General features: G+C 40.0%; 1 protein-coding gene across 1 annotated transcript in view; it reads left to right on the top strand.

The window, feature by feature from the left end:
• COL4A2 (collagen type IV alpha 2 chain) overlaps window positions 1–22,806 on the top strand; it is a 137,842-nt gene that overhangs the window by 39,106 nt on the left and 75,930 nt on the right. Inside the window, exon 4 of the mRNA XM_088159341.1 lies at window positions 986–1,066. Within this exon, the coding sequence (XP_088015467.1) occupies window positions 986–1,066 (81 nt within the window). The remainder of the gene's footprint in view (window positions 1–985; window positions 1,067–22,806) is intronic.

Below are 22,806 nucleotides of genomic sequence, written 5' to 3'. Positions count from 1 at the left end.
CACTAGATTTAATCCTTCTGACTGTATTAATTATTCGCTGTGGGCCAAGTCAGGTTCAGAAATAGCAATGAGAAATCCCTTCCTCCTTTCCCAGATTACTTATTAGGCTGCTGGGTCATTTTCAGGGGCTCAAAACCCTGAGCTTAGGTAGGCTGCAGGCTGGTCTTCACAACATTCCCAGTCATTAAGTTACATTCATAAAAGTCACACCACAGCATGCACAGCATCTCTGCTGTTCAGGTTTCTGAACAAGACTGACTGTGGCTGCTGCATTCTGTGCAGGCACTTGCATGGAATATAATCCAAGTTTGCCTGCCTGTTGAAGTCCATCCAAGGATTTTTGTGATCCATATATTTGTGGCCCAGGCCAACGTGATTCTGGTCAGGCAGGAGAGATGTAACTGAAGACATTTACTTAAGCTGGGAGTGACTTCTAAATCACAGTGGCTGACTGCTAGCAAATTTTTTGTTCCTCCAGAATAGGCAGCCATAGAAGAGAAGAAAGTAGGAGTTTGCCTCGTGATTTTGAACATGATACCTACATCTTCCTTTATCTCCACCAATAAATATTTCAAAATACACCAACCATTTGGTGCATGCATAGAAGGATGTGCTACATTGTGACCTAAGGACTTTGTCCATGTCCCTAAAGAATCCAAGCAGCTGCACTTCTGTGATATGATATCTATTGCATGTGTCAAAAAGATATGTGAGATACTGCTCAGCATCGAGCTGCAGTGTTTTGAAAATGTGGAGGGAAATAAATGAAGTAACATATTTCTTGATGCTGATCTCCAAGAACTGGACAGCCATTCACGGCTGCTTCTAAGCATCTATTAAAGAAGTTTCAGCTGTAAATCTTAGATTTGATCCTGGTCTTTGCTTTAGCAGCTCCCAGCAAGTCTGCTAATCAAAGCTGATTTTGATGTTTCAGATGCTCTAGCTGATACCTTTTAACTTTTGTTATGTGTGTTCTGGTTTGCAGGGTGGAAAGAAATACACAGGACCGTGCGGAGGCAGAGACTGCAGTGGAGGATGTCAGTGTTTCCCTGAAAAAGGAAGCCGCGTAAGTAACGTTTTTTCCTGAAAGCTGTTCTTGATGGTACAAGTTCAAAGCTATATAATTTGCTATAGGTGGACTTGCACTAAACTGCTAAGAGTGTTAAGACAATTACTCTTTTTCAGGAAAAAGTTGTTGTTTCATCTTACTTTCTCACAGGCTCGTGGATTTGAAGAAATACTTTGTTGTGAATACCTTGTATTCACAACCTGCTATATGCTATATGTAGCAGGCACTTATCTCAAAGATGAGGGCCAAGAGACCTGATGGCCATGATAAGCTGATCAGATCAGAATGATGAAAAGATACCACATACATGCCTGGGACACACACATTTGGTGATTTTAGAGATCTTTTCCAACTTAAATGATTCAATAATTCAGTGATTCTGTGTGATTTCCGCTAAAGCAGGAGGGAAGCCTGCAAAACCTGAAGTCCCTGCTGAAAGGAAACTGTTTAGAATTTCTGGCATTATGTTGTGACTGATAGTCTGTTCTTCATTTTGGGGACTAATGAGGAATGAGGCAGAGGAAAGGAGATGGGGTGGAGGGGATTAGCCACCTGCCACAAAGAGCACTGAGAAATAGGGCAGTTCCTATCCTGTATGGCTTGGAGCCCTGGCTGGCAGGCTCCTTCTGTACAGCTTGGTCTTCTGCAGCTGAGACAGTGACTCAGCCTTTTCCATCCACCCATCTCTAAGAATAGGTCAGGCAAGAGATGTGGTGGCAGGTCATGTGCTTGTTCTGCTATCACAAACCTCATAAGATTTTTCAGTTCTCTGCCTTCCCTCCACTCAGCCAGCCATCAATTCCCATTCCCATTGCATTCCTCAAGCTTGACTCCACGTCTGAGTGGAGGGAGAGGTGGTAGGAAAGTCACAGTGTAGGTGGGAGGCAAGGAACACTGTTGTTTACAACATAAGTCCTGATGTCTCCATGGAAGTCAGATGATCCTGGGGTTACCATGCCATGGGGACTGTAATGGTTATACTCCCATGGCCTGACCATGAGCTGCTCATGATCTGCTTTCCATTACAATAAACCAGTGGCAACCTGATGAAACTGAGGACAAACAAGCCCTGAGACACATCTTCCCATGGGACTCCCTCCAGCTGTTACTGCCTTACCCTTATCATCCAGAACATGAAGTTTGGCAAGTGCATCCTGCCACTTACCACTTTTGACTGAAGATCAAAAACTGATGCTGTAAGATGCTCACTAGAGTTTATGAAAATATCTATTGCAAAACTGTAAACTTCTGTTACTGACCTGTTTTTCATGCTCCTTATTGACTGAATGGCCTTGAATTTCAAGTTGCCAAATGTGAAAGAAAAAAGAGATGGTTAAAAAAACCTAACTGCATAGGTTAGAAATGTGAAAATGTGAAAACACCACAGTAGAGAAGTAGTCAGGTGACACTAACAAGATGCTCCCTGTGAGTTTCTTCCTATCTAGACTGGGAAAGTGAGGGCAGATTTTCTGTACTTGCATTACACTCTCAGTTTCATCTCAGAGAAGTAAGTAACCCCGTTTACTAAATGACATTGGCCTCCCTTTAAATAGATACTCAGAAAAAGGATATGCTACAAAACATAAATTACATTTTACTGCTTGTAGTTAATTGTGCAAGATGTGAAAAAGTATTGGAAAAAGGAATTTACAGAATTCTACATTTCAAAAATCGTATTTTTTTTCTCTGTATTTTACCTCTCAGAAATGATACACCTCATTCTGATTTAGCATACACTGCCTGTATTTTGTGTCTGCTGATCTCTTCAGATGTCACAACCCCTGTTAAACATCTGGTTTAAGGAACAAGATTGGCCTTCGGAGTCTAGTCAAATTTGGCTTAGCTTCTGGTCTCATGCTAATCCTCAATGGGAATATTTATTTTCACAAAACCTCTGTATAATCTGGCACGGCAGAGGTGACTCATTGCGTGCACAATAGATGTATTGCGTGTTTGCACTTGTAAGAGTGCCTGAAGCAGGGTGTCAGAGTCTGCTTCTGCAGTGACTCTCCAGCCCAGGGGCCACAGAGCTGTCACTTGCAGGGACAAGTGTGCCTGGAACTCAGGTAGGAACAGCACTGCAGTGGTCTGCAGCCAGCTGTCAGCCCTGCTATCCTCTGGAAATTCACCCTCTGTTTGTGACGGGTCTAAAACCAGCAAATTAAAAGCATTTTCTTTGGATTGCTGCTACTGAATACACATCAGCATCTGCTGAATGAAGTGAATTCATTGAAGTGGTAAAAACAACTGCAAACTTGAAAGGAGTAAAGGTTTGAAGAAATGCCTGCTCTTTATTTATATGTGCTTCTATTTCATTTGTTGTCATTGCTTCAGTTGTAGTCTTAAGAGACAGCATTTAAGAAAAGATGCTTAGCTTAATTTGTTGTCTTAATCCAATAATTTTGTCTTTTAAAAAGTGTTTTTTGCAAAATATACCCACTGATATCTCCTGGAGCTCTGTGCTAGAGACAGAGAGGCAGTGTCAAGATGTGTGGAGATCCATCCAGGCTTTGGTGATTTGTGCCAGGTCTCCAGGTGCAGGGCATCTGGAAGCCCTGTGCTACTGTCTACACTGCTTTTGGTTCAGGACTGGTAAGGATAGGCACAAAGGCACAGGAGAGTTGAATCCTGCTTCACAGGGACAGTTTCATGGGGCAAAAGGAAACCTAGAACAAATCAATGCACCCACCTAGCAGGCCTACTGGAAAGAGGTGTGTAGTTTTAGATTTTCCTCTACTTTATTTTGCCTGGGCTGGGCTGCATCTTTCACTGGGCTCAGACACAGCTAAAATCCAGTGGGGATAGAAAAATACAACAGCAGAAGCATCATCTGCCCTCTGTAGTGGTGGGGGAGCTGCTGCAGCTAAAGCAAAAGCAGCATCTAGCCTGTAACCTCCTGCCTCTATCTGAGCTGCTCCCAGGGCTGTAAGGACACCTGCAAATGGAACTTTCTTCTTCATTCCCAAAATGAAAGTTGGTCAAATCCAAATGTTCAGAGAATCAGGACGTTGCTGATAACTGTGTTTGCAACTCATAGCAAATGCTGAGTTGTTTCCTGGAGAAGTTTCTCTAAAGAAATGTTTTCTCAGGCCATACACGATCCCCTTGAAGTTCCCACCTCCAGTCCTGCTTGTGTTCACATCTTCATAGTATAAGGAGTAAAGTTCCTTCTGTAAGCTGGTTTTGTTTTTCACAGTCTTTAATGACAATTTAGTCTTTGTTTCACTGCAGCCAACTTATCTTCCAGTTGTATTTGCTGTTAGCTGGTTACAAATATCCAGTCTATCTAACCATAACTTGCATCTAGATAGTGGTTGGAGCTGGGGCTGCAGAGCCAAGCTTGGGGACCAGCCTCAGCCTCATCTCCCCTTCTCACAGCTGGCAAAAAATCAGGGGAGTTGCAGTGCAAATCAAAGCTCCTGAAGGAGTGTTCAAATTCATATGACAAGAAACCATAGTATAAGCCTCAGTGGAGGACACAGAGTGAGTAGGCAGAGGAAAGGCAGCAGACTTATCTTCTCCCTGAGACAGATTCATCTTCTCATTTTCTTCTATGGCAACTTCTCTTAAATTGTTCTCCTACAACAGACTCACTTTCCCTAAGGTACATTTGGTACATAATGTAAGGAGTGAGTACACAGATGTCTGGAAAAGAGTAAAGGGAAACACTGATATGGTATTGAAGTCCTGTTTTGAATGAAATGGAAAGCCTGGATTAAAGGAGTTTAAAAAAAAAAAGTTAAAAAAAATAAAAACATCTGGTTTTCTTTCTTTTTTCTCAAGATTTTTATTGCAGCTCCTAAAATCTTGACATTTATAATTCTTTTCAAACCATGCATTGCTCAGAGAACAATATATGTGCCTTAAAATTTGTTAAACATTAATGCACTTATGTAGGAAACGATAACTCCATTCAGTACAATGGCCAACTGTTTGACCTATTGAAGTTCATAATCAGCCTCACTTCATAACCAGCCTAAAAGGCTTTATAGAAAGTGGAAGTGAGTAGAAATCTTTTTGATCTTTCTATAGAGTGAGAAATTGCACTCTTTTGTACTTTCCAAGTCAAGCATCTAACAGTGTTCAAGCCATTTAGCCATTGTTTTTGCAAGGGGCTGGAATGATGGAAACTGAAATTAAAAGACAGCTTTGTGTCCCCCCATAAAGGCCACTTTTTGGGAATGCCCAAACATTCCATTTTAACCTAGACTGACGTGAGTATTCACTAGAACTCCTTTACAGATACCTGTTATATTGCTTTCACTAATGCAGTGGGCAAGGATAAGCTATTACCAGTGCACTTCTGTCTGCTTTTGGATGCTATACAGTTGGGAAATCTAGTGTGTGATATTTACTTGCGAGCATTTTCCATACAAGTTTAAGTCTTAACACATGGGCTAGAGCTAGATGTGTTTCTTTGTAATTAAAAATGAACGACAAAGTAGAACACATAAATATTCTAAAGTCAACTCCATTATTATAGGGAAATGTTTAAATCCAATAAAATAATTTTATCAACTGTTACTTTAGTTCTTGTATATCACAATTAACTGGCTTCCAAGTATAATGGCAGTAGCTCCTTGTAAGTGTGTTGGTATAAACTGATATCTCTGATGAAATCTGATTTTTTTTTCCTCCACAAAACAATAACATGAGAAGCATCTTCTTAGTTATTCATCTAGCTCACTATTCTGTTCCCAACAGTGGTAGTAAGAGATGCTATTTACAGGGAGCACTGGCAATTTTCTGCAGTCCATTTACTTGTACCCAAGATAACCCAATTTATATGTTCCTTCAGTATCAGTGTTTCATCCTAAATTTGTCTAATCCTTTTTTGAAGCTACTGTAACTGTGGGTCTTTGCAACCTCCACTGGCATTACTCAAATGATATAAATTTTAGAAATCACTGTCTGACCTGTTCTAAGCAAAGCTCCCTTTGGTTTCATCAAATACACCCTATTTCTAGTAAGAAATGTGAGATTTTGAGTAGATCTGTTTAGGCTACTCCCTGCTTTCCTAATTTTGTAAATCTCAGTTATACTCCCTTTCAGCTTTCTCTTTCCCAAAAGGGTGAGTCACAGCTTTTTTAGGTTCTCTTTTGAGGGTGACACTCTAGTCCTTAGTCCCTTTACTCTCTCTTCCGCAAGAGACCAGAACTGTACCCATCCAGTTTGGTGAGTCCTTTTGGATCTCTCAGCATGGGAAATCACCAGATCTCCCCATTCCTCATCACCAGCATGATATTTAACCACCTAAGAGAAATTAGTATCATCCATAGACTCAGATGTTTCACAGTTCGGTCCCTTCTGTAGATCACAGTTGGAATCTTTGCAAAAACCAGTTACAGTATGTGTCTGAGACAACCCACTGGTGTTACGTCATTTTGAAATGTGACCATCAGATACTATTCTTTTCTTCCTATCCTTTAACAGCCTTCAGTCCATAAGAGCACCTCTCTAACAACCCCACAATCATTTATTTTAAATGCTTTAGTGAAGCATTTTATAAAAACAGTTTTGAAAATCCAAATATAGTCACTAAGGCTTGCTTTACCTTGAGCTCAGTTATTGTGTTCCTTAAGGTGGACTACTGCCTTGCAAAGCAGGAAAGTTGAATAAACTGGCCTACAGTTCTCAAAGCCTCTTCTTGAGCCCCTTTTCCACATGGAAGCTTGGTTGGCACCAGCCCACGGGTGCAGTGGCAGTTTGTAATGTTGGGTTACACACTTTGGCCAGCAGTTCTGCAGCTTCACACTTGAGTTCCTTCAGAAGTCATGGGAGAATGTCTCCACTTGTGTTCACTTAGTAACACCTGCCTTACCATTTTATGTACTACTTCCTTCATATTTACCTGAAATTATTCTGTCTCAAGGAATAGCTTGGATTTGAAATCTTCTCACGTGCCTTCAGCAGTAAAGACCTCTGCAGAGAAGTCACTAAGTTTCTCTGCTGTGTCCTTATTATCCCTGAGTGCCCCTTTATGAGCCCTTGGCATCATGTGGTACTGTTATTTCCCTTGATAGCTTCTTGTTTTTCTTTAAACAACTTTTTGCTATCAGCTTGATTGTCTTCTGCAAAATTTTCTCATTCATTTTTAGCCATCCTAGTTGCCATTTATTTTTGATCTGTTTTTATGGGCTTTCCTGTTCATTTCAGCATTTTTTTTAATGTCAACCCTTTTGCCTACAATAGCCTCCTTAGTTTTTTGGGAGTTTTTTGAGAGCTGTGCAGGGTTTTTATTGAATCATTTTACTTCCTTTTTGATATGTGACACATAGTTTACTGAGATTTTTAATACAGTGTTTCTTAAAAGCTTCCAGGTTGCTTTAGGCGTCTTGCCTTTTTGACTGCTTTTTCATGCTTTTACTATTTTTGTGATTTTTATGTATTTCCCCTTCTTGAAATTGGATATCTGTGTGATGTATTTGTTTGGCTTACTTCATCCCAGTACACTACAACATTAAATTCAGTTATATTTTGAAGCTCTTGCAGAGCAGTTCTTGCAATACTACTTACTGAAGCAGGTCCTGTGCAGCACTTGAGACTAAACCCAGAGCATCATTCTTTCTTATGGGTCTCAGTGTTTATTGTGCTAAGAAGAAGTCAGTTGGTAGGTTCAAAACTTTTATTTCCTTATCACATCTGGATGAGGCATTGTGTCTGACAGTATGTGGGTAGTTGGAATTGGCCAGTATTACTACCTAACCTAGCTGTTCAGCTTCCCTAATTTCACTGAGTATTTAATGATTGGTGCCTTTAACAGAGGAATCCTAAATACAAAGTCCTACCTTTCTGTTATTTCCACCCACAAGGACTCCTAATGTTCCTCTCCTCCCTGAGTACTTTTTTCTGTAACACTATGTTGTAGCCTTTACATATTGTGCTGTTGCCCTGGCTGTATCTCATTTTCTGTCATTCTTGTAAAGTAAAGACTAATTCTTGTAAAGAATTCTTGTAAAGATTAATCTATGTATGCCACTGATTAGCCTCCTTTCATCATCATGAGATGCCTTTTATATCAGGATTGTAATTTATTGCCAGATAGTATAATTCCATAATATTATTCTTTAGATTTCTAGCGTTGATGTAGAAGCATTTACAACTTTTGACCATACGACCTCTGTTGCAAGCACCAGTCAAGTGGAATTGTAAATGGTGTTATTTACCCTACCTATTCCATGGAGTTGGCAAGGACCTCAGTCTCCCACACAGCTGCCTTGAGTTAACCCCCTTGGAAACCCCTGTTCTACTTTCCCTCACGAGGGGTGTAATACAGAATTGTGACTGCTGGTCACACTGATCACACTGGTCACCAGTCTCTTCTACCAGAATTAATACCTATCTGGCCATCTCATGGCCTCTGCTCCCTTTGCACTTAGCAGTCCTTTCAGTCCTCTCACCTGTTCCAAATCCAGCTCTCTGTGTCAACTCATCAAATGTCCTCCTGCCATCACCTGCTTTGTCCTCTCCTGGAAGATTCACTCTGTCCCAGGAGCATCCTCACACCAAGCAGACATTATAATCAACTAGAGCTTAGAGTTTATCAGAGATTTGATCCTTGCTCTAGGCTGATTGTCCACCTTCCCTCTGACTGACAACCCCTAAATACTTGCTAGATCAGCATCAAGATTTTAAGGGATGTTTTTGATGGTCAGCAAGACAGAAATGGTTTGGAAAATGTCCTATTTGCTCTCCAGTGTTTGCCATATACAAAGCTTTGGAAGTGAACTTGATCCCGTATCTTCTGAAGTATTGTCAGATTCTGCAGCAGAATGGACATAAGTACGAAAAATTGGTGCTTCAAAATCTCACATTGCTTCATAGACCAAGGTAAAGTATCTGGGAAATTCCCAGAGGAAAAGCTGCCCTCTGAGGGAAGGTATTTGGAGAAGGTGTTTGTCATGGAAACAGATGTAAAAAAAGTAAAAGTGCCTATGGTGTTAATGAGCACTATATATGGGACAGGATGACACTCTTCATTATTTCAATGCTGTAATAATGTCTGGTGTGGTACTTCAAGATTTAATGTTCTTTTTTTCTCTAGTCAAGGTAATAGAGGAGAGCAGCTCCACTGGCAAAAGACAGGAAAAGTGTTACTGAAAAATCTGTTTAACAGTGTGAAGCTAAATTCTGCTTTCAGAGACATTAATACAGTTTTGTTTCGCACATGTGTGTGAGGGTGGTTTCAAATGCATGCTTTTATTTAAGTTTATACTTTTAAAACTCAGCTTTACAAGGTCTTGCCTGCATACACAAATGTCTGAAGTCTTGATATTGTTCCATAGGCACCTAAATCTTGGGTATAAGGCTTCATTGCATGAACTGTTGCAGCAAATAGGCCCAAAATCTTTTGAGTTCACTAGCAAAGGTAGGCAGTGTACAGGTTGGCTTGACAGAACTTGAACTTGTGTCAGTCTGAAACTTGATACCTAGTATATGACCTAATGTTTTATTTAATGAACGTGGCTGGGCTTCGTTGACAATTAATCAGCCATGTAGTGGCATAGTTATTTTGGTTGCTAATTGCTGTCCTTTAGTACGTTTGTCTTGACATTTTTTTGAGTGAAATATGCATGTTTCCTTTTTTTTTTCTTTTTCCTAAGCTCTGTTTATACATGTTTAATCAACATCAGAGATCTTTTTGAACTGGTGGACGGAGATTAGATAACTTTCCCATGAGCAAGAAGCTCGACTTCCCATATATGCATTCTACACAAAATCTGAGATTTGGGAAGCAGTGAAAGGTCTTCCTCAGACTCTGTTTCAAATAAAAAATGCAAGATATATTAAAAAGCAAAGCAGGATGTTTTGTTTCAGTACATGCAGGAGTGCAGTTATATGCTCATACAGAAATCACATTTTCATTTGTAAATGTTCAGAACATTGTAAAGAATGTTTAAAAGATAAAATAAACTCAAATGGAGACTTTCTTTCAAATCAAAACAAAATACACATATTGACCAAAATTTTTTTTTCACTCCTTGTTACCCATTTGCTCTTTAGCAGAACATTTATCTTTCAACCAGATATGAAAGATTGTTTGATTCCATAAGTAGCATACAGAAATTGTATTTATTTGTAATCTAAAGGAATATAAGATTTTTTTAAGCCCATCCCATGGTAAGAATTTGCACTCTCTGCCTTCTGCTCCAACCCTGGAAGCAAAATTCCTTCAAAACCTTTTCAAATCAACTGTACAGAACTGTACAGAAGAAGAGAATGATGCTTTAATGAAAGGTAGTCAAAAGGACACATTCACCTTTTTATTTGCATTTTCAGATTAATAATTTTAAACTTCCTTAGATTGACATTCATCATCTCCAGCAAAATAAGTGCGAGGTATGTAGCATTCATGCAGATACTGCACCTTCCTCCTAAAGCCCAAGGTTAGACCTGTGCAGATACTTCTACAACCTTGTATCAGAAACGTTTGCAATCTCAGCTGGTGTAATGAGAAAACAATTCAACAGCATTGGACAAAGCTCAAGAATTAGTGTCATCAGTCAAAATGAATCCCAAGGTTGCAGTTTAAACAAATTTATGACCCGAGTCAATATGCTGGATTAACTATTTGCATTGTAGATTCAGCTCTTTCATTTGAAATTACACCACCTGATTCCTTTTGCATTACCTATGTGGTCTGTTGATTTATGGGCTTGTTGCACTCATTGAGAAAACAAACCTTATGGCAATTTACTAATAAATCGAGAAGGTATTTCACTGATATTTTAAAAATTTATTTTGAGAGCAGCATTTTTAGGAGTGTACTTGAACATCTGCATATCACAAACCTGAATGAGAGGTGGAGAGAAAAATGCAAGAAAAATCACAGTAAGGAATCAAGAACCTTTTTTTTTTCAGAAAATAAAACAAGACTTAAAATTTAACTTACTTAGACTTAACTTAGACTTAAAAGTTAACTCTAGTGAAGAACTAATAGAAAGGAAACTTGCTGGAGATGAATAGTGCAAAGTTAACTTTGGTGATAATAGCCAACGCTGAGATAAGAATCCTTTGGATGCAATTCACTACCATTTAAAAATATTGCCATAGCTTTTTTCTTGAATGCCTTTTTATTTTTTTTAATCCTTTATATCTTCTCATGAAATCCTGCAAGTATATTTTACCTTATTTAGAAAATAAGTACCAGAAGTTGGGGAATAAGTACCTGAAGAAAGAGTTCCACTCATTCGTGTCAATAGTATCTGCACGGCACAGCACATCTTCCTTTATGCATGCATGTATGTATGTATATATGTATGTCAGCTCAGTTGGGTAGAAATTTCCCACCATAGGGTGGTCATAGAGCCAAGGGTTTTGATCCCTGGGTGAGCCATTCAGTTAAGAGTTGATACTTATGGGCCCCTTCCAACTCAGAATGTTCTGTGATTCTGTATCATTGACCTTTTTGTTTGGTTTTTCACATATGAATTACCCTTCATTAAGGAAATGAAATGCACTGTCAGGATTGTCTTAGGAAAAATGTGTTGTCCATTTGGTTAGACCTTCAGGCTTTGACTTCTAGCAGTCAGACAGTACAACTACTGCACAAAAATATTATTTGTACTTTCAGCCAAGTTTTGCAATTTTTGCTTACTGTGAGAAGGAGTTTAAAGATAGAACAGCGAGTGGATGATTGTTTTATTCTGTGCCTGGGTAGCTCACAGGCATCCATGAGGGATAATCCAGGTCATCCTTTAAAACTTAAAGTATACTCCAGAGATTGTAAATGTTTCTCATGACATATGTCTGAGGCTTTACAAATTTCTCAAATGGTGCTTGTTTCTATTTTCTGTATTTTTGTCACATGGGAGCAAGTAACATTGACCCATTTTCCTTTTGTCTGCTTTGCTAAGTACCAAACTATTAGTGGAATCCTTTGAGTCTGACCTGGAGAGACCAGGAATGTGGGAAATGGGCAGGCTGTCATCTCAAACAGTATCTGATGAGGCAGACTGAGCCTGTTCTCAGCATTTTCTTAACTGTCACTTAAGGAAATCTTAAGGAAATAAATGTTCTTTATTAACCTCAGTTTGTACATAAGGTTTGCAAATCATCTTCAGTGTTTTTGCATAATGAACCAGACTGTTGAAGTATACCTGAGTGTTTCCATTACATTTATCTGGAAAAGGGTAGCAAATGTTAAAGTATCTTATATTGACCATTAGATATCAACTTTGGGACCATGCAGAAAGAAGATCTTGAAGGACAGAAGTCTTTGTTTTAGGCACAGAGAGTAGCTCTAGACAATGAATAAAGCTGCAAGCCCAAACAAATAAAGCATCCATGCAGCACTTTTTCTCCCACAGGATAAAACTATTTTTCTATGAAAAGACTGTATTAGTCTGTCAAATTCCTGTCTGTCTACTGCTCTCATAGATGCCCAGCAAAGAAAAGCACTTTGGGGTTTTTTGTGGATTTGGTTTAGTTTTTTTTAAGTATGGGTCATGTTTGTTCAATGAAATTCTGTGTCTATCTATTGCTTATTACTTAGCAAAACTAATTTTTTGTAAATACAGTATCACTGGTTAAAGATATGTTATTAGCCCTTATTAACTTGTTTAAAGCAGGTTTATTTGTCCCCAGGGTTGTTGGCAAAATCTAGCATAGATGTAAGAGCAAAAAAAAAAGTTGTACTTGTATCCTCCCCAGTACAATTGTTTCACTCCATTCAGTGTAAGGCAACCTGTATAGTCTTTCTGTCCAGTCAGATAAAGACTTGGATATGTCTGTATTATTTCTTCTGATCCAAATACCCCTTTTTCTCTATAAATCATCTTTTGGCTGTTTTTCAGTTTCTAGATCCCCTACTTTTCTCTTTCTTTGATGAACTTTCTGTTACCCACTCTCAGGCATGCAACATCTTCTCTTTTTCCATTTCACCACTGTTTATGTGTTAAAGGCTTCCTACAAGGAGCTCCTGTCTTGATAGCCTGGAAGAGGAATAAGGGAAGCAGGTTCTGAGATGAGGTCTCCCTCTTGTAATGCAGGATGCTGTCTGGGCTTGTCTGTGTTAGGACATGAGCTCCTTGGGCAGGAGCTGTTTGCATGTGGCTCTTTGTACAGTGCCAAAAGCATTGCTAACACTCCCAGGTTTGTGGCAGAGGGGCACAGTGACAGCTTCTTTCCAATGGGCAGGGACTCCAGCAGCAGAGGTCTCAAAGGCACCACACCATGCTGTGGATATTGGACTCATATATATTCCTTAGTCCAGTATTTAATGAGGGTATGCACTGGCATGCAGATTTATGGATAAAATGGTTTTTTCCACAGGAAACTCTTCAGTTCAAATATGCTACTGCAGAGTATCCCTTACCACTGTGAGACTAACCCCGTTTCCATTACAGAGCACAGCCCTCCATGTGCCTGGCACAGATATGCAGCATAACACTGTCTTGCACCCTTTCTCACAGCTTTTATTTAACTTTATTTGTATTTGCTAGTGACTTCACACCATGGGGCATTCCCTCACCATCAGTGTGCCCTGTAGACAGGACAAGCTAGATTGCATGAGTCCAATCCTGTCCTTCAACCCCTCCTCACAGAGCGAGGCAGCAGGACAGAGGAGAGGTGGGCTCCCTGTGTGAGAAGGATGTTGCTGTTGCTGTCCCCTGCAGCTCCTCATCCTTAGCCCCTGCCATTGGAGCAGAGGCAGAGGTGAATGCACAGGCTGAGGACAGATCCATTTGTTTTTCTTGTTCTCACAAGACCTTGCAAACCAAACTGCAGAGTTTGTGCTCAGCTGCCTCATACCTGGTGCTGCCAGCAAGGTCTTGGCTACCCTGTACAGCTGCAGGCACATGGAACTGCTCAGGATTGCCTGAGCCACAGCTCCCCATGCAGGTCCTCTCTCTCCTCAGCTGGCTTCCCTCCTTCTGACAGTTGCAGTGTTGGTTTTGCTAAATGACATAAGGTTATAATAAATCAAGTGAGAAGATTTGTGTTGTGCTTCCTACTGTATAGGAGAGGTCCATATGGTTTAATTACTTCCTCTGTACATCAGATATATGTGTATAAAATCTCTGAAGTCATGTGTAACTGCCAAGATTCTTATAGTGTGGTTTCAAACATCCATGCAGGGATCTCTCAAATGCTGCAGATGTGCTATGAAATATAAATGTAAAATGGAAGAAGTCAGATCACCCATTTAAACAACAGCATTAAAATTAGAGAAGTTGATGAAGAGATCCAGAATTCAGCACAATGGATGAGGGGAAAGACCAGAACAGTTTCTTGAGGCAGAATAGAGTTTTATCATCAAAGGAGATGGGAGAAAAATATTACATACACACACACACACACCCCAAGAAAACAGCAGAATAGCCTGAGGAGAGAAACCATGTCAAAGACAACCACTTAGTGAACTGTAAAGCCATCTGTAAAGCCATCACAAAATATATCTGCTGATACAGCTTTGGCCACCATATAAAATTCTGCTTTAAAATGAGTTGTTCCCGTGCCCTCAGGCAAAAATGCAGAGGAGGGTAAGTAGACCATGTAGATCTGTAGACCCGAGGTCATGGATGGGTCTATGCACAAAGCCACAGTCAGTGTTTCAGCAGGGAGCTGCTCACCCTTGCATCTTTAGAACTATTTTCTCAGGACCAGTCAGGCATGTAGAGGCATATTTTCAATCTGGCACAATGGCTCAAGCATCTCTGGAGAAGGGAATGGTATGTGCTGCAGTGATGATAAAGGTCCAGGGCAACTCCATGGGATCAAGCATGTCTGGGGCCTGATCTGCAGTGGTAACTTAATCAAGTGAACTAGAGAACAGGCTTGCTTCTCCTGCCAACATCCTTCTGTGTCATACTCTAAAGTTGTCTGAGCTATTCCAGACACATGGGAAGTGGAGAACAGGTCTGTTCGGGCTAGTCTGGACCCATGACTACCACCAAGGCCAAGGAAGATCAGGTTGCTTCATGAGGAAGCACCCATAGGAAGAAACAGTGTCCTTGGGCAACTCTGCAAGTGACCCTGACACACTGCTCCAAAGTGCCAACACTGACAACTCAGCAGGGCCCTTCAGCCCCTGCCCCAGTGTGGTATGTGGTGTGCAGAACAAGAAACATGCAGAGGGATGGGGGTGCTCCCCCTCAGGGCATGGAGACCCTCCTGCCCCCTGCCTCTCCCTCCTCAGTGTGTTGTCCTCGCTGGAGGGACACATGACTCTGTTACCACAGGAGTGCTACCCTCTCTGGTAAAGTACATTCATACCCATCCAAGATGGCTATACATCGCTGCCACAGTAATAGCTTTACTAAGTAATAATTTCTGCTATATAATGTTAATTTTATCAGTCATGTATACATTTAAACAGCAAAAATTCTCTATAAAATTTCAGCATCTCCTGCTTAAGCATGGCAGTTTGGCCTCTCATGTTTACCAAAGCTAAATACACACTACATACTATTGTCAGTAAGCATACTTTTTTTAAAAAAAACCCAACACTTTGGCATAAATAAATATACACATCGTATTGTCAGCCGAGTCTGTGGCTTGGTGCATTTACACAGCTGCAGTTTGGGCTGTTGTTTACTCTTTCTCTCACAGACATTGTATTCTGCTTTTTCCCTGTAAGGATTTTCCTTGTCTACCTATTCTTAGTCCTAGACAGACAACTGTCCTGATTTATGTATGTTGTGTAACTTAAGTGACTTCAAAGATGTTTTGTATGGTGTAAATCAGAGCGCCAACTGGCTAAATAAACCCTCCTTGCAATGAGGCATAATTGTAAAGCTGAATGTGTTCCTGCCTCTGTGTACTAAATCAACAGGAGTCCTTTTCATTTTCGTGGGATAAACATACTTCTCTGTCATGTATTTACAGTCACTGGAACACTCTTGCATCCGCTTGTGAATCCTTTGCTTCAATAAGAGATCTTTTATACTGTAATTTTTTTTATATATTCCAAATTCTCTAAACCAAATTCTGTTGAACTTCTCAGGAAGTGTCTGCAGTTAGAGGCTGCATAGCTGTTACCTGTACCCAGTGGAGTATTTTTTCATTTTCAGTTCAGAGCATTCCCATAATGAAATATAATGCCTAGTATCAGTTTATAATTGTTCATCTATTTCTGCAGGTTGTTTATTCAAATATATACCACAGTTCTCAGAAAAAAAATGTTCAGCTCATGTTGTCTCAAGTACTATAATCTATTCTTGTCATGAAGTGAAATACAGGTCAAACTTGAATTTATTCTTTAACAAGCTATTTAATTCAAGGAAAAACTTCCTCAAAATTCCCTCTTTATAAAATCTAGTAATTCCTAGGGTCTTGTAACCTCTGTCAGTTAACCAGTGTCTTTAAGCAAGTACATGATCCCTTTTATGCACGTGTTACAAATTAATCCCTTTAGCTGCAGGTCTCTATAAGATTTGGGATGTATCCCACCCCAGCCTTATGCTTGCCAAATAGACTGCAGCTGTTGCCACCAGACACAATTTGGTTGAGGTCCTGCAAAAAGGACTATTCTGGTTTGATCACATATTCTAGCTGATTAGCTAGAATAATAGGCCTGATTAGCTTTCAGAACTGAAATTTGTCGAGAAGTAAGCTTTGGCTTTTTAAGATTTAACTAAGCATCTAAGAACTCGTGAGAGGCTCAGGTGTATTTTGTAAGAAAGCAGAAGCATCACCGGCAAATTACCTTGTGTTTGAGCAGGGAAGACCCAGGTGTTTTAAATCAAAACTGCAGCAGTAACCAAGACATTCCACAGGGTTCAGGAGGGAAATGCTTAAGCTTCCAGCTTAGTCTTCTGTGAGAGCCTTTCAGATTGTAATGGAAATAGGAAATAGCCATCTTTGCTTAAATTTTACTGTCAGGGGAGAATTGAGATAAAATTGTCTGGAGATACTAATCTACTACTCTCCAAAGCAAAATATTATTGAGATTTCCTTCCTAGAAGTGCCTCCTTCCCTGGGCACAAAGCTTTTGATGTAATCACCAAACAAGCAGAAGTTTCCTTAAGTTGGTTAGGATGGGCTGGAAGGAGGAGAGGATGGTAGTCAAAAAGAAAAATTGTAGGAGTGTACATAGCGATATGTAAACCAAACAAAAGGCAAGTCTTTCAAACAAAACACTAATATTTAGATACAAAAGTGTCATGAGGTAAGCAGAGACAAAGCAAAGAAAACCTCAGCAAGAAACTGCTGTTAAGAACTAGTGACTGAAGAAAAAGAATTTGATGCTTGAAATAAGTATTTCTTTTCCTGGGAGAGGAAATGTTGCACAACCCATGAACACTCTAGGATGCAGGAGCATCAGCCAGCTGATGACTGATGAATTTCATTTACGTCCTATCTGATTTCTGAATATTCAGACAGATGAAATTGATAATTCTGATAGGGACTGTGAAACAATCCCCTGCTTTGTTTATCACCCTGAAACTAGGGCCACTTTAGTCTATGGCCAGAGCACATGCCTTTGTGTGATGCCATGGTGCTTGTAATGCTCTGTTGGCCCTTACCAGGTTTTAGCCTGACACTTGTGCTCCTCCAGATTCTCTTACAGCCAGTCAGACATATCCCTGAAGTGATGTAATCTCCTCTGTTGTTGTCAGTGTGAGATGTATTTTTACTGTTTTGTGGCTGACGAATATGGAGCTTGAGTAATAAGCACATTTGCTTCCTGTTATGTGCAACTGAATGTGTTCCTGTAAACACTTCAGAATGCTGTTACTTTTATCCCTATATTATAAGACTGTTTTCTGTGTTCTGCCCCTCTCCCTTTGGTTGAGGTATTATGTGTCTCAGTGTCTCAACTAGATGAGATTACTAGGGATAGCCCCTTGGCACTTTTTCTTCCAAGGTTTTAATCCAAATCTTTAGGATGTGAAAGCAGTGTCTCTTGATATTCAAATGGTTGAGCTATGGGTTACCTAAGTTTTTGATAGGGCTCTTTTAATGGAGAACTCTAAACAAAACTCCTTCCTTGGGTGTAGGCTAAACAAATATAGAAATTGGAAATTTGAACAGAGCATTTGTGAAAGCTTCTCAAAGGAAATTTACCCCATCTTACTCCTATGATTTGACTATCTTTCAACTAAAGTTACAGTCACCATCTATTCTTCACCTGCTCTCTGCATTTTCCTCAGAAGAGGCAGCAGTCAGCACTTGGTACTGCTGACTTGCTCATGGATAGAAGCAGAAATTCATTCATAAAATCCTGACCTGCTTGTCCAGTCATTAATCCTATGTAATTCATCTCTTGTGTGATCCAGAATCAGGTATAAAAAGATGTTTAAAATTACAACTATTGCAACTATTTCTCCCTTTATGCATTATTCTGTAGTATTCTGGAACTATAACTATCTACATCCATCTGACCTTAAATCCCTCTTCTACCCATTGCACATCTTTGTTCATTTATTTTCAAAAATGCAGCTCCTTCTTGTGCTGCTACATCATCCTGGGCCACCAGGACCCATCTTTCCTTTCTGACTCTCATTCCCAATCATTTTTTAGTAATGAAAATAAACCTTGCTTCTGGTTTCTTAGATATCTCCAGCTGGCAGCCTCTCCCTGGAAGTTCCTCAGCTCTGGGGAGTGGGCTCTCACCCATCTGTCTGTGAGGCTGATGCTGCTCCATGCAAATGGTTGTCAGAGGTGCACCACAGACACACACACACACACGGGATGCTCTGTGCTCCCAGAGCCTGGTCTTGAAAATGAGCTCTAAAGGTTTAGGCACACTTCGATGGAAATGCAGGATCTTCCCACATTTCAGGAGCTGAAAGTGAAAAGCTTTGCTGAGCATATGAAACTTTACATAGGTATCTTTCTCAAGTGTCAGACAAAGGTCAAAAGTTGCTTCCCTGACACAAAATCCTTTTCCTTAGTGCAGTAGGGGAGGAAACAGAATCCTTCAGAGAAAGAAGTCCCCAGGAAATGCACCCAGAGATCAAGGCAGACCTATACCATGACCCAGCACTGACAGACAGTGTGGGCAGTGCAGGAGGCTGACAGTGCCTCAGCTCTTCAGGTTTCTATGTGTACCTCATGTCACAAAACCCAACGGGAGCATTTCTCATCTAAAACTGGTAACTGATAGCATGCACCAGCTCGATAATTGCCCTGGGAAGCCATGTATAGGGAAGAGCACATCAAGCAGATTAACAGATAATAACAATTTATATATTTAAGAGTTCAAGAGTATCACATATTTAATTCCATCCACGGCACCTTCTTATTCGGTTACCACCATTCCAATACATTCTTTCCACTTGAGATTTGAAGTTCAGAGAAGAAATAGTGGGATCCATGTCCTGGATTGTACACTGCAGTTTTGTACATTTGTTTCTGTGGAAAGAAGGGATGTGAATCATATGCATTGGGAATAAATGAGCAATCCAAACAGGTGCTGCAGTTAGAAACTGTATGTGAAGGAAAAAAACCCAAACAAACAAAACTCACATCTCTTCAGTGTGAACTGAAGAGATTCCTTTTACATTTTAGCCAGATGTCATGCAATTATTTTGGTACTGCTTTTGTGAACACTCTTGAAGTTTTACAGAAAGCTGACAAATGGAAAGACTATAAACATATGTGCATTTCCCAGATGAGCCATGTTTGCCAACCAGTGCATAGGAACAAAGAGAGTTAGGTCAAAGCAGAGAAGTTCCTCTGAGCATTTTGATTATGAGAAGATTTGTGGGGCTTTACTTTCATAGCTATAAAATACTTCAAACTGGTTTCTTAATGTCAGCATTATTTATTTTCAGAGCAAAGTTCAGAAAATCTTGAATGATTGTATATATTTTTTTTACATGTCTTGGCTCCTTCAAATACACATATGTATACTTTCTTTTTCAGAAGTGATGGATTGCCAAATTATCTGACCTCGAGAGAGAGGAAGTTGGGAGGACAGTTTAGTAACATTTTCTTTCATTCCCAATGTGTAATAAGATCAAAAAATATGTATTTTAAATTCTGTTAATAGCCTTATCTTTTCTAAACCATAAGGTACTGGCAAAATAACAGTGCAAGTAAACATGGCTCTTGATGCACCACATTAAAAAATGGCTTTTGTTTATGAAAAGTTTTTTTGTTGTAGAAACTTGTGGGAATAATGTTGTATTAATGGTAGGATGTTGACCTTTTCCAGCTATGGAAGATAGTCTCAGAACAGGATCCAGGAAAAACAAACATGGAAACTACTTAACTCCTTAGTTGTGTGCCTGAAACTTTGTGAGGAAGCATTATTTAACTTAGACTATTGTACTTACAGATTGTGTCATTACATTAAAGAGCCACACACACACAGCCATTTTCAGTAAGTACAAAGGACTCGAGCTTAAGGGAAAAAGTCACTTCAGCGAGGAAGAATATTGCTGTAATTTCATGTAATGTATGTAAAAATATGCAATTGTCTGCTGTTATCTACATTTATTTATAGTCTCCTAGGTCAAAAATAGGGCAGATTTTCTCCAGGTTTTAGGTGCACAGTGCAGTGCAACTGCACAGGAACTTATACTGAGAAAAAGTGTGAAAAGAAAGATGTTCCCTGGTACTGTGGACTTAAGCTCATACTCCTCCTTTAGGCTAAAACTGATTGTTCCGATTTCTTAAGTGAAAAGCCCCAAAACTCAGGTGAATTTGGTATAACTTGTGCATGTGACCTTTCCTATACTGTCCACCTTAATCTCTGCTGAATTCACTCCTGAACTGAGAAGTAGCCACAAATCTTAAGGCTTCTGACATCCACTCGGGATCTTGAAAGGAGACCTGGGAGGTGTACAGGTGGCTGCTGGTGGTTTCCCTGTGGAGAAAAAATTGATGAAGGACCGTGGTAGGGAAAGAAGCGAAAATACTTTCTGATCTGTCATTGCACTGTCTTCCTCTTTTTTGGACCAGTGGTAGTCAGATGTCCTGTAGGTAATTTCTCTGCCCTTCCCTTTCCTTTGCCCACACGTTTCTTCTGAAGTCTCTCTGATAATAGTAGACAGTAGTCAGATTTCCTTACAGGAAAATTGCTAACAATCAGCATCAGCTTCAAGAAGAAAATGAAACTACCCCAGTTAGTATCAGCTGAACATCTCACCCATGGTTTCCACTAGATTTCATCTAGATTCCATTTTTCATTCCTGTCATTTAGATTGTATTTGTCATAATTCAGAACAAACAAAACAAATTAATAACAAAAAACAAACAAACAGAAATCCCAACAACAAAAGTTTGTCAGCATCAAGCATTTTTTTTTTCAATGAAGTGTGTAAATCAGGAATACACAGGGTGAAAAGCAGTCATTAGTACAGTGTACCAGTTCACCTTTAGAGTGATCTGTGCCAAACAAACAAAATCAGAAATGTTGATTTCAAAATAGATTTGGGGTTTTTCCCCAAAGATTAGATTTCTGTGTCATCTTTAGAAAACATTTAAGTACTACCCTTTAGTGCTAGAAGTGCACTTGTTACATTCTGAAGCTCTCAGGCCTGTTCAGACATGAGGTACTTCAATACATACATTGTTTGTGGGAGAAAACCTGGGCTTTGCAAAATATAGGAGTATGTGAGGAGCTACTACCAAAAAAAAAAAAAAAAAAAAAAAAACAAAGGCAAAAAGTGTTTCCCTCTTATGTCCAATGCATCAGCCTGTCAATGCTGCTGAGGTGAATTTGCTGACAGCTCAGGAGGCAGCAGCTGATCCCACAGCTCCCAGTTCGCCCAGCTACAGAGAATCAGCACTGAGCTCAGTCATTACTCTATGGGTGTCCCCCCTGTGCTCACAGCCAGTGATAGAGCAGAAATGCAGGGCAGGAGGTGCTGTAAGCTCCAGGAAAGCTCTCCTGCTTGTAGTCTTAGGCTCTCAGGAGACATTGCTTCCTCTCTTGGCTTAGTCATGATATGTTGGAAGGGAAGTCATGTAAGGTAAATCTCCCAAGAGCTCAGTTCTCCTTAGTAAAAGAGATTTTTGAAGTGTTTGACAAGGAGTTGCGTCCATTGTGTGCTGATTTTTGGTCGTTGTATTTATTTACTAAATAACTAAGTGGGAGTTGAAGACACCCAAGGGAACTTGGAGCCAGGGTTTGGTACTGACTATTTTTGCAAACTAGGTTCTTGTATTTTGGATAATACCACTGTGGCTGAGGTTCTCAGTCCTAGTAAAGAAAATATCACCAATTCCCTCTTTCAGCCCTTGTTTCTTTGCAGTGCATGCTCTGTAAACTGTTACTCAGTGTGTATAGAAGTGTCTCTGACAGAGAGGCCTTGATCTCTTGGAGACTCTGTACATAGTACAACTAATAAGCACTTATGAGATTTGGCAGGGCTTTTTTCATTATGTCCCAGTAAACTGAGATATGCCATTTCTGCTACTGTTGCCAATACAGATATGTCTCATTTTCCCCTAAAGACCTCCAATGATGGAGATTCCACAGTCCATCAGCAAGTTTGTAGCATATCTGAAGTTCCTGTTCTGGTATCTGTGCTTTTATACCCCACTTGGTCTTTGCTGCTGCAGTCTAGGGAAAGCTGACTCATTCATTTATTACTTACAGGTAAAGTTTCTCATATTGCTGACAATTCTTCATTGTTTTCCTCTTGACTGTTGAGATGCAGTGTCCAGAACTGAACTTAGGCTTGTGGTCAGATGGTCTATCAATGGTGAGAAGGTGATAGAGATTATTTCACGTGTCTTATGCTTGTCTGGAATGTTCAAAATCTCAGAGGCAAGAAATGTCATTGGAGGGGTCACTGGGGGTTGGACTAGATGACCTTTAAAAGATTCCTTCCAACTCA

Source organism: Sturnus vulgaris, chromosome 2 (genome assembly GCF_052056855.1).
Source record: "Sturnus vulgaris isolate bStuVul1 chromosome 2, bStuVul1.hap1, whole genome shotgun sequence".
In the NCBI taxonomy this organism is placed as follows: Eukaryota; Metazoa; Chordata; class Aves; order Passeriformes; family Sturnidae; genus Sturnus; species Sturnus vulgaris.
Note: the sequence above shows the minus strand (reverse complement) of the source record. Positions and strands in the feature narration are given on the sequence as shown.